At 41.7% G+C, this 15,450-nt stretch overlaps 1 protein-coding gene across 4 annotated transcripts in view; it reads left to right on the top strand.

Moving 5' to 3' along the window:
• Positions 1-15,450, top strand: part of cntln (centlein, centrosomal protein) — a 474,184-nt gene that overhangs the window by 147,820 nt on the left and 310,914 nt on the right. For 2 of the 4 annotated variants that reach the window (XM_068030497.1, XM_068030494.1), the window contains exon 10: positions 1,510-1,680. In XM_068030497.1, the coding sequence (XP_067886598.1) occupies positions 1,510-1,680 (171 nt within the window). Of the gene's footprint in view, positions 1-1,506; positions 1,681-15,450 lie in introns of all 4 variants that reach the window. The other 2 variants (XM_068030495.1, XM_068030493.1) reach the window with 1 other exon arrangement.

The raw sequence follows: 15,450 nt of genomic DNA, 5'->3' as shown, positions 1-15,450 counted from the left end.
TATACATAAATCACAGAAAATTAAGATGGGTTTGAGCTATGCCTAACCTAATCAGAACTGTATATAAACTGATAAATTCGGACCTTGGTGTTGGAAGTAACATTTTGAACATATTAGTTGATAATCCGTATTCTTAGCTTGTCAACCCTTGCACTGGGCATTATCTGGATGAATCTAATAAGCTCATTGCTGAAATAATGGAACCTCTTAAATAGAGCAAAGGAATCAAATTGAGTAGAATTGGAATAGTTGGTATGATTACATCCCAGCAAAAAGTGTACATGTGCAAATAGAATTTTGGCATAGGTGGTCGATGATGAGTTGCGCACAGCCATACCTTGATCTGATTGACTCCCTTATAACACAGATAACATTGATTAGAAGTAGAGATGATCTTGTAGAGGGTGTAAATATCATTAAGAAAGCTGGGATTTTACAATGAATGTAATTGGTATGAAAATGCAAGTGATCCACAAAATTCCTCAACTTGCATATCTGTAGCCAAGGAAAAGAAAAACAGTATTGAACATTCTTTGATCAGATATGTGCGGTAAGCTGGTCATTTTACAGTCACACAAGCTATTAGTCTTCACTGCTGTAGGGTCAAGGCTTTAAAGCTTTTAGTTGATACATTTATAAGCTTGTTTAGTGTCTGGAAATGATGCACCTCTAATGTGCGCAAGGATTTTTTGTAAGAAGTTTGAGACTCAGTTTAAATGACCAAACAACAGTGAAGGATTTTACTCCACATTAAAAGTATTAGATTTTTGTCAGGTAAGTGTGTTAAGTTTTATGGAACCAAGTAGGGTAGATGGTGTTAAGATGCAAATCAACCATTATCTAATTGAATGGTGGAACAGGGTCAAGGGACGTAATGGCCTCCTTGTTCCTGTGTTTCTAATTATCAATTTTGTGTTTTCTACGTGCCTTTAGAGTTAAACTAGGCACATTTAGCTTTAAATATGAAAAACTAAAGAAAAATGGATATTCCTCTTAAATCAGTTGCTTGGGGTGTTTATGCTTAATAAATATCTTAGGGACTTTAGCTTTTCCTCTGCTAAACTAGCTCAGCAAATAAATAAATAAATCAGTCTAGGTGCTGACACATCAGTTTTGGATCTACCTGTCTCCGTTTTTTTGTCTCTTCTGCATCTTCGAAGCATGAAGTATTTATTGGTGGGGAGGATGTTGCAGGCTGTAAGAGTTCATCAAGAGAACAGCATATTAAAAAAAATCTAAACCATGTCTTGGGTTGTCTTACTTAAAAAAAAACTTGTAGTCAAGACAAGTTTAGAAAAAAAAATTAAGCCTTTGAATCTACATGATAAAATTGGCATTTTGGATATTCTTTACTCCACTCTTCTTCCCATTTTGATTTTAACAGATTTGTATAATCTGATTTTGACAGTAAATTGTAAAATATCTTATTCTCTGTTACTGTATTCTGGTATATATCCAAAGTGATTTGATTGGCCTGGTCAGTGAAATCCTTTTATTTTCAACCAGCAGATCCACCATAATTCCTCCAGTAATTTAGAATACCTAGTTACTACTCAGAGGGCAGAGATAAAGTTATTGAAGGAGAACCTCAAAGAAACAAGTGGAAAATTAATGGAATGTGTTGTTGATGACAAACTGCTGGAGCTTAAATTTGCTACTGGAGAACGAAAAAGGCATAAGGTATCTTTTATTTTATTGCATTTTGCAGTGATCTACTGTCACGGTGTGTTCAGTTTATTCTGAAGTAGTTTATAGATCTCGGATTAGGGAAATTACTGTTTGCTGACTAGCCGTATGTCTGTATTTTATCAGTGCTGACTTTTTCATTGCTTTTATGTCCTTTGGGTGTGTTTCCCATTGCTATTCACAAAAGCCAATAAGCCATGTGTACATTGTCACTTTAGGAAAGATTGCATAGGTTCAGCTTTTTCACGTAGATTAGAACATTTACATGTTCTGTGAGGATTGTATATTGTAACAATATGCATGAGTTATATGTTGTAAAAAAAGCTGCTATTTAATCTACTGTAGAAGGACTAAGACTAATTATAATTTGACATTGCCTATTATGTTATCCATTGGGGACGATCTTGATTTCTGGGAATAATTAACTGATTTTACTCAGCTGATTTGCCCTCTGTGTACCAATGGTTACCTTGTGCAATGAAAAAGATTTGTTCCTACTGTTACTGTAATAAACAATTTATACAATGTCGTACATAATAGTATTGAAAGACATTGGCAATTATTATTAGCTGGGAAAAGTATGGGATGCTAAATCAGTGTCCTGTAACTTTGCATGACTTCTCCTTTTATTTGTTAAGTATTTTGACAACTTGCACACACAGAATCACAGAATCGTTACAGTGCAGAAGGAGGCCATTCGGCCCATCTTGTCAGTATTGGCTCTCCAAAAGAGCAATTCCCTCAGTTCCATTCCCCTGCCTTCTTTCCATAAAGCCTGCACATTCTTCCTTTTCATATAACTGTCTAATTCCCTTTTGAATGCTTCAATTGAACCTGTCTCCCATCATGTTTCCAGACAGCGCATTCCAGACCATAACCACTCACTGCGGGAAAATGTTTTTGCTCATATCACTTTTGCTTCTCTTACCAAATACTTCAAATCTGTGCCCTCTCGTTCTCGATCCTTATGATTTTGAATACCTCTATCAAATCACCTCTCAGCCTTCTCCAGGAAAACAGTGCTAACTTTTCCAATCTATCTTCATAACTGAAATTCCTCATCCTCATTCTCGTGAATCTTTTCTGTATTGTCTCCAATGCCCTCACGTCTTTCCTAAAGTGCAGCGCCCAGAACTGGACGCAGTATTCCAGCTGAGGCCGAGCTAGTGTCTTATACAAGTTCAACAAAACTTCCTTGCTCTTGTACTCTATGCCCCTTTTAATAAAGCCCAAGATACTGTATACTTTGTTAACTGCTCTCTCAACCTGTCCTGCCACCTTCCAATGACTTATGCACATATACTCCTAGGTCCTTCTGCTCCTGCACCCCCTTTAGAGTAGTACCCTTTATTCTATATTGTCTCTCCATGTTCTTGCAACCAAAATGAATCACTTCACATTTCTCTGCATTGAATTTCATCTGCCACCAGTCTGCCCATTCCACCAACTTGTCTATGTCCTTTTGAAGTTCTACACTATCCTCCTCACAGTTCACAATGTTTCCAAGTTTCGTATCGTCTGCAAACTTTGAAATTCTGCCCTGTACACCAAGGTCTAGGCCATTAATATTTATCAGGCAAAGCAAGAGTCCCAACACTGATCCCTGGGGAACTCCACTACAAACCTTCCAACTCGAAAAACATCCATTAACCACTACTCTTTGTTTCCTGTCACTCAGCCAATCCATGTTGCTACTGTCCCTTTTATTTCATGAGCTATAAGTTTGCTGACAAATCTGTTGTGTGGCACTGTATCAAATGCCTTTTGAAAGTCCATGTACACCATATCAACAGCATTGCTCTCATCAACCCTCTCTGTTACGTCCTCAGAGAAACTCCTGAAAGTTAGTTAAACATGATTTTAACTCGCATTTGTCCATGTAACTACTGATTTTGTCCCGAATTATTTTTTCTAGATGTTTTCCCACCACTGAAGTTAAACTGACTGGCCTGTAGTTGCTGAGCTTATCTTTACACCCTTTTTTTGAACAAGGGTGTAATATTTGCAATTCTCCAGTCCTCTAGCACCATCCCAGAGTCTAAGGAAGACTGAAAAATTATGGCCAGTGCCTCTGCGATTTCCACCCTCACTTCCCTCAGTATCGTTGGATGCATCTCATCTGGTCCTGGTGCTTTATCCACTTTATGTACATTCAGCCTATCTAATACTTCCTCTTCATCAATTTTAAACCCCTCTAGTGTCTGACTTACCTCCTCTTTCAACATTACCTGGATTGCATCTTCTTCCTTGGTAAAGACAGATGCAGCGTATTCATTTAATACCTCAGCTATGCCCTCTGCCTCCATGTGTAAATCCCCTTTCTGGTCCCTAATCGGCCTCAATCCTCCTTTTACCACCCTTTTACTATTTATATGCCGACAGAAAACTTTGGGATTTCCCATAATTCTAGCTGTCAGTCTCTTTTCATGCTCTATCTTTGCTTCTCTTATTTGCTTTTTCACTTCCCCTCTGGACCTTCTACATTCAGCCTGGTTCTCAATAGTATTTTCTACCTGACATCTGTCATTAGCACACTTTTTCTTTTTTATCTTAATCTCTACCTCTTTTGCCATCCAGGGAGCTCTGGATTTGTTTGCCTTACTTTTCCCCTTTGAGAGAACATATCTTGACTGCCCGAACTAGCTCTTCTTTGAAGGTAGCCCATTGTTCATCTACTGCTTTTCCTGCCTGCTTTCGACTCCCAATTTATTCGTCCCAGCTCCATTCTTATCCCATCGGAGTTGGCTTTCCCCCAGTTAATTATTCTTGCCCTGGATTGCTTTTATTAAAGTAAGGATAATTGTATAAATACTGGGAGAAATCCAGCTAAACTGATGCGTAGCTCTGCCTTCTTGCAAACAAGGGTTGGAGAATCCTTATTGTAAATCCACTACAAAATTTGCATTTATATAGTGCCTTACAAGACCTCAGGATGTTCCAAAGTGCTTTGCAGTAGTAGGGAAAATATTAGACGCTTGGAAAATATTGATATGATTGGGCAGAGTCAACATGAATTTGTGAAAGGGAAATCATGTTTGACAAACCTGTTAGAGTTTTTAGAGGATGTTACTTGTAGCACAGACAAAGGAGAACCAGTGGATGTGATGTATTTGGATTTTCAGAAAGCTTTTGATAAGGTCCCACACAGGAGGTTAGTAAGCAAAATTAGAGCATGTGGGATTGGGGGTAATATACTGGTATGGATTGAGAATTGGTTAACAGAAAGCAGAGAGTAGGAATAAATGGATCATTCTCAGGATGGCAGGCTATTACTAGTGGGGTACCGCAAGGATCAGTGCTTGGGCCACAGCTGTTTGCAGTCTATATAAATGATTTAGACATGGGAACCAATTGTAATAATTCCTATTTTTCAGATGACACAAAACTATGTATGAATATAAGTTGTGAGGAGGATGCAAGGAGGCTTCAAGGCGATTTAGACAGGCCAAGTGAATGGGCAAGAACATGGTGGATGGAATATAATGTGAATACGTGTGAGTGATCCACTTTGGTAGGAAAAACAGAAAAGCAGAGTATTTCTTAAATGGTGAGAGGTTGGGAAGTGTTGATGTCCAAAGAAACCTGGGTGTCCTGTTCATGATTCACTAAAGGGTAGTATGCAGGTGCAGCAAGCAATTAAGAAGGCAAATGGTATGTTGGCCTTCATTGCAAGGGGATTTGAATACAGGAGTAAAGATGTATTGCTTCAATTGTATAAAGCCTTGGTGAGACTGCACCTGGAATATTGTGTACATTTTTGGTCTCCTTTTCCAAGGAAGGATATATTTGCCATAGAGGGAGTGCATTGGAGGTTCACCAGACTACTCTCTGGGATGGCGGGATTGTCTTATGTTCCTATAGGAGAAGAGTAGGCCATTCAGCCCATCGAGCCTGCTCTGCCATTCAATACGATTATGGCTGATCATCCACTTCAATGCCTGTTTCCCACACTTTCCTCATATCCCCTTATGTCATTTATATTTAGAAATATACTCAATGACTGAGCTTCCATCGCTCTCTAAGGAAGAGAATTCCAAAGATTCACAACCCTCTGAGTAAAGAAATTTCTTCTCATCTCTGTTCTAAGTGGCTTCCCCCTTATTTTGAAATTGTGCCCCCTGGGTCTAGACTCTCCAACCAGGGGAAACATCTTAGCTGCATCTACCCTGTCTATCCCTTTAAGTATTTTGTAGGTTTCAATGAGATTTCCTCTCATTCTTCGAAACTCTATAGAATACAGGCCTAGCTTCCCCAGTCTCTCTTCAGAGAACAGTCCCACTATCCCGGGAACAAGTCTGATGAACCTTCGTTGCACTCTCTTTGTGGTAATAATATCCTTCCTAAGGTAAGGGGACCAAAATTGCACACAGTACTCCAGGTGCGATCTAACCAAGGTTTTATACAGTTGAAGCAAGACTTCACTACTCCTGTACTCAAATCCTCTTGCAATAAAGGCTAACATACCATTAGCCTTCCTAATTGCTTGCACCTGCATGTTAGCTTTCAGTGACTTATTGACAAGGACACCCAGGCCCCATTGTATACCAACACTTTCTAATCTCTTACCATTTAAGAAATACTCTGCACATCTGTTCCTCCTACCAAAGCGGATAACCTCAAATTTTTCCACATTATATTCCATCTGCCACGTTCTTGCCCACTCACTAAGTCTTTGCAAATCCCCTTGAAGCCACTTTGCCTCTTCCTTACAATACACATTCCCACCTAGTTTTATGTCATCCTCGAACTTGGAAATACTACATTTGGTCCCCACATCCAAATCATTGATATATATTGTGAACAGCTGGGGCCCGAGCAGTGATCCCTGTGGTACCCCACTAGTCACAGCCTGCCAATGCGAGAATGACCAATTTATTCCCACTCTCTGTTTTCTGCCTGTTAACCAATCCTTAATACATGCCAGTATATTACCTCCTATCCCATGTTCTTTAATTTTGCAAACCAACCTCCTGTGGGGGACTCTTTCAAAGGCCTTTTGAGAATCCAAGTATACCACGTCCACTGACTCCTCTTTATTAATTCTGTTAGTAACATCCTCAAAAAACTCCAACAGGTTTGTCAAACATGATTCATAAATCCATATTAGCTATGCCCAAACAGATCATTATTATGCAAGTGTTTATTTATCACATCCCTTAGAATAGATTCTAGCATTTTTCCAATGACTGATGTAAGGCTAACAGATCTGTAATTCCTTGTTTTCTCTCCCTCCCTTCTTAATTAGTGGGGTGACATTTGCGACCTTCCAACCTGCAGGAACCGCTCCAGAATCTATAGAATTTTGGAAGATGATCACCAATGCATCCAGTATCTCCATAGCTACCTCTTTCAACACTCTGGGATGTAGAATATCAGGTCCTGGGGATTTATCAACCTTCAGCCCCACTAATTTCTCCAATACAACCTTCTTACGAATACTAATTTCCTTCAATTTCTCATTCCCCCTAATCCCTTGGATCTCTCATTCTGGGAGATTTCTTGTATCTTCCTCAGTGAAGACAGACACAAAGTAATCGTTTAGCTTCTCTGCCATTTCTCTATTCCCCATTATAAATTCTCTTGCCTCTGCCTCTAATGGACCCACATTTGTCTTAGCCAAACGTTTCCTTTTTACGTACCTATAGAAGCTTTTACAGTCTGTTTCTATATTTTTTGCTAGCTTACATTCATATTCTATTCTCCCTTTCTTTATCAGTTAGTAGAAGGTGAAATACATGGACTTTGTTCCTTTTTCAACTTGCAATTCCTGTGTTAATGTTGCATGGCAAGAGAAGCTGCAAATATCCCATGTAATATTGTTTCCAACAGATCTTTAACCATCAGCTGCAACCATGAGGTGATAAAGTTTAGGGCAACTTATCCTTTTCATTGCAGAATCATTTTCCATATTTTAATAACACTCATCCCTAAAGGTTCTTTTACAACAAGATTATTAATTAGCCCTTTCTCATTACATAATATTAGATCTGAAATAGCCTGTTCTCTAGTCGGTTCCTCAACATACTGCTCTAGCAAACCATACCTACCTCCAGAAACTTGTCCTCCATAGCATTAGTGCTCATTAAGTTTTCCCAGTCTATATGCAGATTGAAGTCACCCATGATTACTGTATTAACCATGCTATATGCTTCTCTAATCTGATTAATGCTATCCCCACACTACCACTACTGTTTGGTGGCCTATAAACAACTCCTACCAATGGTTGCTGCCCCTTGCTGTTTCTTAGCTCCACCCAAACAGATTCCACATTTTGTTCTTCTGATCTGAGATTCTCCCTTACTAACATACTGATCCCATCCCTTATTATCAGCGCAACACCAGCAACTTTTCCTTTTTGTCTGTCCTTCCTAAATGTCGAATATCCTTGAATATTCAGTTCCCAGTCTTGGTCATCCTGTAGCCACGTTTCTGTTATGGCAATTAGATCATACCAATTTACCTCTATTTGGGCCTTTAAGTCATCTACCCTGCTGCGAATGCTGCGTGCATTCAGGCAGAGTGCCCTTAAAATTGTCTTCTTGACATTATTCTGTATTCTAAGCCTAGTTGATGCTCGCCTTTGTTTTGCCTGCTTTCTAATGTCACTTGCTACATTTATACCTCCTGTTACCAGCTTTACTTCCTTCCAATTTAAGCTACCCCTCAGGTTCCCATTCCCTGACAAGCTAGTTTAAACCCTCACCAACAGCACTAGCAAATCTCCCTGCGAGGATGTTGGTTCCGGTCCTGTTAAGGTGTAACCCGTCCATCTTGTACAGGACCCACCTGCCCCAGAACCTGTCCCAATGCCTCAGAAATCTGATGCCCTCCCTCCTACACCCTCCTTCCTACCCTCCTCCTCCCTCCTATGAAAAGAGTTTGCAGAAACTGCGCCTGTATTCTCTGGAGTTTCAAAGAATTAGAGGTGACCTCATTGAAATTTACAAAATTCTTATAGGGCGTGACAGGGTAGATGTGAATAGGATGTTTCCTCTGGCTGGTGAGTCTAAAACAAGGGGACACAGAATCAGAATAAGGGGTAGGCCATTTAAGACTTAGGTGAGGAGGAATTTCTTTTCTCAGAGGGTGGTGGATCTGTAGATTTCTCTACCCCGGAGGGCTGTGGAAGCTCAATCATTTAGCATGTTCAAGACAAAACCAATAGATTTATGAATACTAACGACATCAAGGGATGTGGGAATAGTGGGGAAAAATGGCTTGGAGGTAGACGATCAGCCATGATCTGTTAGAATGGCAGAGCAGGCTTGATGGGCCGAATGGCCTACTCCTGCTCCTATGTTCCTAAAATCAAATTGAATCATGCATACAAGCTGGAAAACTAGCAAAAGCTGAATGATAGCTTCAAAGAAAGTTGACACAGCCCCAGAAGCTGAGAACTCAGTAACGTCCCTGATAATAAGTCCAAGGTATGCAAAAACAAGTGGTTACATGGGCTCATAATTTAAGAAGGACATTTACCCAACATTTCTGCACGTGAATTTGGAGGGGTTGGAGAACATACAGGTACATGAAAGGCTGAAAGGGAAGTACAAATTTGAAGACACAAGATGTATTTCCCAGTGGTTCTCTCCAGGAAATGTTAAGCTTTGACATTTTATTTGGTGTATTTTCTAATATTTTGCATAAGCATGGGATCAGATTTTTTTCATTTGAGGACATTTGATGAACTTTATTGAAATTGCTTTCCCTTTGTTATTTGGAATAGGTTATTTGTTTGTATATTTATAACTACTTTCTCCCTTTAGCACCAGATAATCACTGGTCGAAATAAAAAAAATTGTTTCTTTTAGCACCATCCACTTGAGAATTGCTTTTGAGAAATTTCTTCAGGGGCCTATAAATGGCTTTGGGTATTTTCCTTTATTGGAAGGTTTTAATTTTTAATTTTAGAAATGTATACTTATGTGGGAGTTTTAGAAAATATTCTCCCTTTTTAATTTTTTTTTAATGTATGAACATTCCCTCTATTAAGAAGACCTGTTGTAAAAGGTTGCATTTTCATTGTTTAACAATGCCATTTTTTCCTATCAAAATAACGATGAGACTAATGGGCTTCACCGTCATTTATGCACAAATTGTGCAACAGTTTCAGGTAAGGGGCAGATGTGTGGTTAAATCCAGAAATCAAAAAGTTGCTGTCCAAGATGTACTGCTCTGTCGTAAGCTGTATTAAAACAGCGTTGCTTTTTCTGCCTGGCCATTAAAATGCATTGAATGTTTGCTGTGTTTACACAGTAGATGCAAAGTAAACTTTTGCCACGAAAAGTTCATTCTTGTTCATTCCAATCTAAGTACCCTTTTAATGATGTGAAAAGAGATCATTACTGCCAGTCAACCTCCCTGTTGAAAATTAACTATTACAAGCATGGAGTTTCGCTCCTTCAGGTTTTAATTGTTGGAAATTTTAAAAATGCAAGGGATGTTAAATATGTATTTTTACAACTTGGATTTTTGCTTTTCCTTTCTCTCTCTCTCTCTCTCTCTCTCTCTCTCAGTCTGTCCTCTTTATTTCACTTTCAGTACCTGATTTAGTATTGAATTTGCCCTCTAATTTACACTTCCTTCTCAGTCCTTGCACTATTTATTTCACAATCCTTCATTCTGATTGGTTACAGAGGTCCTCAGTTGCTTGCCCGACTTACTCAGGTCCCAAATGCCCTGTTTCTCGCTGTAACGTTATCAGTTCGCACTTCTAGCGGCTTGTGACGCAAAAAATCTTTAAAACATGACCGTACATGGACACATCTAACTAACGTCAGACACCATTAGATGCCCTGCCGCAGCAAAATGTGGGCCACAGTTTATAATGACCATTCAATTGCACATGATTAAATCCTTGTACGTGTATGCAGATTGTGTTCCGCTTCAGAATTACTGTCTCAGCGTTTATTTAAAAACTACTGATGTATTGCGCGTATATCGATTTTACTTAAATTGTACATCTAGAACACAATCGAGAAAACATTTTGGCTCGCACGATCATACATTTGTTAGACCAAACATTTATTGTATTTCAGAATACATATAAGTTTGACAAAATTACTGCACTTGAGTTGTCATCCTTTCTTGTGCTGGAGATATAGTACATCTCATGCAGACTTCCTAGTTCCTTGTCACAGGATTGGCAATAGGTATGAATGGGCTGCTCGCACGTGAGCAGTAGAATATAATACTGTTAGAAGTGTTGCATGCTTTATTTTGGGTGGCGATTATAGAATTTTTCTTTCTTTAGTGCCTTGATTAAGAGGCTAAAATTAAAAGGGCGATGCTAATAGTGTACATTGGCATGCTAACTGGTCATCAGTGTATCCGAAACCAGTTTGATTCTGATCTTGTCCGATATAGACATGCACAGTCATTTTACAGCAAGGATCACTGGATAGCAATTAGGAAAACAAATCCTGCCAATGCTATTTTTTCAGCTCTTTTCCAGTGGAAGTGCTGAGGCCAGTTTTTCCTCCCTCTACTGTAACAATTCATGGCCTGACCTGGGGCGTTCCTACTCTTCATTGCACAGTACTGAATCACTAATCTATCAAAGAAGCACAAGAGAATTATTTCTGCATACATTTTAGTTCTTACCTTCTTATTATTTTCCTAATGAAATTTGATTTCATGCCAAATTTTGGATTCAAAACCGATCTTAAATGCAGGAAGGCTTTTTATTTAACTGATAATGACCAATGTGTTCCACCAAGTCTCAACGTTGTATTTTATGAATCTTGTAAAATGATCCAAAGGCTTGTAGAACGACTAAGTCTATGACACCTAAAGCATTGTCAAATCTGCAAACCACCTCTTTTCACATATACTTCCTTGAAGGAAACTGTTAATAAATATTGGGAGGGAGAGGTGTTCAGTTCAGAATTGGGAAACAGGGAAGATATGCTAAACTTGTATAGGGTCTTGTTTAGACCTGGGGTTTTCGACCTTCTTGCTTCTGAAGCCCCCCGCCCCAACCCTGCTATAAAAATCCCATGGGTCCTTTGTAACACTGAGCAAATATTTTTACTGTATAAAAATTAGTTATGCAATTAAACATAAATTATTATACTTAATGTAAAACTCATTGCTGGTGCTGAACAAAATTCCTGTCAAGAAGTGGAGGTATCTTCAACACGTGCCACAAATGCCATGCTCATTGTTCATCCTGGCTCGGTTATGCTCAAGTTAGTAGACTGTTGAGAGGTTGGTAGACTGTCACTGGAGCTGATAGAGTGCTGTTGATACTGATGGGATTGACAGCTGTGCCAGCTCTCACTTCTCCTCTTGTTAATTACTAATGACCTGAGCGGAAGATGCCTGCTGAGACTGACGCCACCTCCTTGACAACATGACGCTGGACTGATGACCATCAGCCTGTGGGGCTAAGCGGCAGTTTCTGGTTCCTCACATCCTAAGGTGATGCTATGCTAGTGTCTATCGGTGAATTGGGAATGAAGGGTAAAATTCTGTGCCCTGAATACTGTAATCTTTGGTGATCAGCACTAAATTGCAGAGACAGTGAATCACTAGTGGACCCCTTAAAATCTGCTGTGGACCCCAGTTGAGAACCCCGGGGTTCTTCTTTGGCCTCCTTGTCTCGGGAGACAATGGGTAAGCACCTGGAGGTGGTCAGTGGTTTGTGGAGCAGCGCCTGGAGTGGCTATAAAGGCCAATACTAGAGTGACAGACTCTTCCACAGGTGCAGCAGAAAAAATTGGTTGTCGGGGCTGTTACACAGTTGGCTCTCCCCTTGCGCTTCTGTCTTTTTTCCTGCCAACTGCTAAGTCTCTTCGACTCGCCACACTTTAGCCCCGCCTTTATGGCTGCCCGCCAGCTCTGGCGATCGCGAGCAACTGACTCCCACGACTTGTGATCAATGTCACAGGACTTCATGTCACGTTTGCAGACGTCTTTAAAGCGGAGACATGGACGGCCGGTAGGTCTGATACCAGTGGCGAGCTCGCTGTACAATGTGTCCTTGGGGATCCTGCCATCTTCCATGCGGCTCACATGGCCAAGCCATCTCAAGCGCCGCTGACTCAGTAGTGTGTATAAGCTGGGGATGTTGGCCGCCTCGAGGACTTCTGTGTTGGAGATGCAGTCCTGCCACCTGATGCCAAGGATTCTCCGGAGGCAGCGAAGATGGAATGAATTGAGACTTCGCTCTTGGCTGACATACGTTGTCCAGGCCTCGCTGCCGTAGAGCAAGGTACTGAGGACACAGGCTTGATACACTCGGACTTTTGTGTTCCGTGTCAGTGCGCCATTTTCCCACACTCTCTTGGCCCGTCTGGACATAGCAGTGGAAGCCTTTCCCATGCCCTTGTTGATTTCTGCATCGAGAGACAGGTTACTGGTGATAGTTGAGCCTAGGTAGGTGAACTCTTGAACCACTTCCAGAGCGTGGTCGCCGATATTGATGGATGGAGCATTTCTGACGTCCTGCCCCATGATGTTCGTTTTCTTGAGGCTGATGGTTAGGCAAAATTCGTTGCAGGCAGCCGCAAACCTGTCGATGAGTCTCTGCAGACACTCTTCAGTGTGAGATGTTAATGCAGCATCGTCAGCAAAGAGGAGTTCCTTAATGAGGACTTTCCGTACTTTGGTCTTCGCTCTTAGACGGGCAAGGTTGAACAACCTGCCACCTGATCTTGTGTGGAGGAAAATTCCTTCTTCTGAAGACTTGAACGCGTGTGAGAGCAGCAGGGAGAAGAAAATCCCAAACAGTGTAGGTGCGAGAACACAGCCCTGTTTCACGTCACTCAGGATAGGAAAGGGGTCTGATGAGGCGCCGCTATGCTGAATTGTGCCTTTCATATTGTCATGCAATGAGGTGATGATACTTAGTAGCTTTGGTGGACATCCGATCTTTTCTAGTAGTCTGAAGAGACCACGTCTGCTGACGAGGTCAAAGGCTTTGGTGAGATCAATGAAAACAACGTAGAGGGGCATCTGATGTTCGCGACATTTCTCCTGTAGCTGACGAAGGGAGAACAGCATGTCAATGGTCGATCTCTCTGCTCGAAAGCCACACTGTGCCTTAGGGTAGACACGCTCGGCCAGCTTCTGGAGCCTGTTTAAAGCGACTCGAGCGAAGACTTTCCCCACTATGCTGAGCAGACAGATTCCACGGTAGTTGTTGCAGTCACCGCGATCACCTTTGTTTTTATAGAGGGTGATGATATTGGCATCGCGCATGTCCTGTGGTTCTGCTCCCTCGTCCCAGCACAGGCAAAGCAGTTTGTAGAGTGCTGAGAGTATGGCAGGCTGAGCACTCTTGATTATTTCAGGAGTAATGCCATCCTTCCCAGGGGCTTTTCTGCTGGCTAGAGAATCAATGGCATCACTGAGTTCCGATTTTGTTGGCTGTATGTCCAGCTCATCAGAGACTGGGCTGCATTGAGGGCGGTCTCAGTGACAACATTCTCCCTGGAGTACAGTTCTAGTTAGTGCTCAACCCAGCGGTCCATTTGCTTGCGTTGGTCAGTGATTGTGTTCCCTGATTTAGATTTGAGGGGGGCGATCTTCTTGATGGTTGGCCCAAAAGCTCTCTTAATGCCATCATACATTCCTCTGATGTTTCCGGTGGCGGAAGCCAACTGAATACGACTGCATAGGTGTAGCCAGTAGTCATTTGCACAGCGCCTGGCTGTTCTTTGTGCAGCGCTTCTGGCTACTTTAAGTGCTACGGATGTTAACTCGCTGGGGGCTTTTTTGTAGTTCAGCAGTGCAATGCGCTTAGCGGCTATGACAGGTTCCAGCTCTTCAAAATGAGATTGAAACCAGTCTGCATTCCGCTTCACACGTTTGCCATAGGCGGTCATGGCTGACTCATAGATTGCGTCTCTGATGTGGGCCCACCTGGTCTCTGCATTCCCTGTGGGAGTGTTTTGAAGGGCTTTTTCAAGTGAATTTAGAAATGTTTTTAACAGCTGTGGATTAGAAATTCTGCTCGTGTTGATGCGCGGGTGGCCCTTCTGCTTGCAGTGATGCAGCTTCTTTGCTTTGAGTCTAACCTTGCTGCACACCAGGGAGTGGTCGGTGTCGCAGTCCGCACTGTGGAAGCTGCATGTGATTTGAACTCAGTTTAAGGAGGCTTGCCTTGTGACGATGAGGTCCAGCTTTTGCCAACGACGTGATCTAGGGTGCCTCCAAGAAACCTGGTGACAGGGTTTAGTGTGAAAGAACGAGTTGGTGATGCAGAGGTTATGATAGGTACACAACTCAAGCAGTCTCTGTCCATTCTCATTCATCCTTCCAATGCCATAGCGCCCAAGGCAGGAGGGCCATGAGTCATGGTCGGCCCCAACCCTGGCATTAAAGTCCCCCAACAGGAACAGATGTACGGTATTGGGGATGCTACTAATGATATTATGGAGTTCCTCGTAGAACTGGTCTTTATCTTCAGGTGGGGAGCAGAGTGTTGGAGCATAGATGCTGAGTTGGTGTACTGGACCCGAGGCGGTGAGCAGTCGGATGGACAGTATGCGTTCTGAGCCATTTGAGGGTGGCCCTATCATGCTGAGCAAGGAGTTTCTGATGGCGAAGCCCACTCCATGCTGTCTTGGTTCTTCAGGATCCCTACCCTGCCAGGAGAAGGTGTAGTCTTGCTCTGTTAGAGATCCGCTCGCAGGGAGGCGTGTCTCCTGAAGTGCTGCAATGTCCACATTGAGTCTACTGAGCTCGTTGTTAATGATGGCGGTCTTCCGAGAATCGTTGATTTGTGTAAGGTCTTCCAACAGGTTAGGACACATAGTT

The sequence above is a fragment of the Heterodontus francisci genome, chromosome 4, assembly GCF_036365525.1.
Source record: "Heterodontus francisci isolate sHetFra1 chromosome 4, sHetFra1.hap1, whole genome shotgun sequence".
Classification (NCBI taxonomy): Eukaryota; Metazoa; Chordata; class Chondrichthyes; order Heterodontiformes; family Heterodontidae; genus Heterodontus; species Heterodontus francisci.
This window is presented reverse-complemented; position numbering and strand designations above follow the sequence as displayed.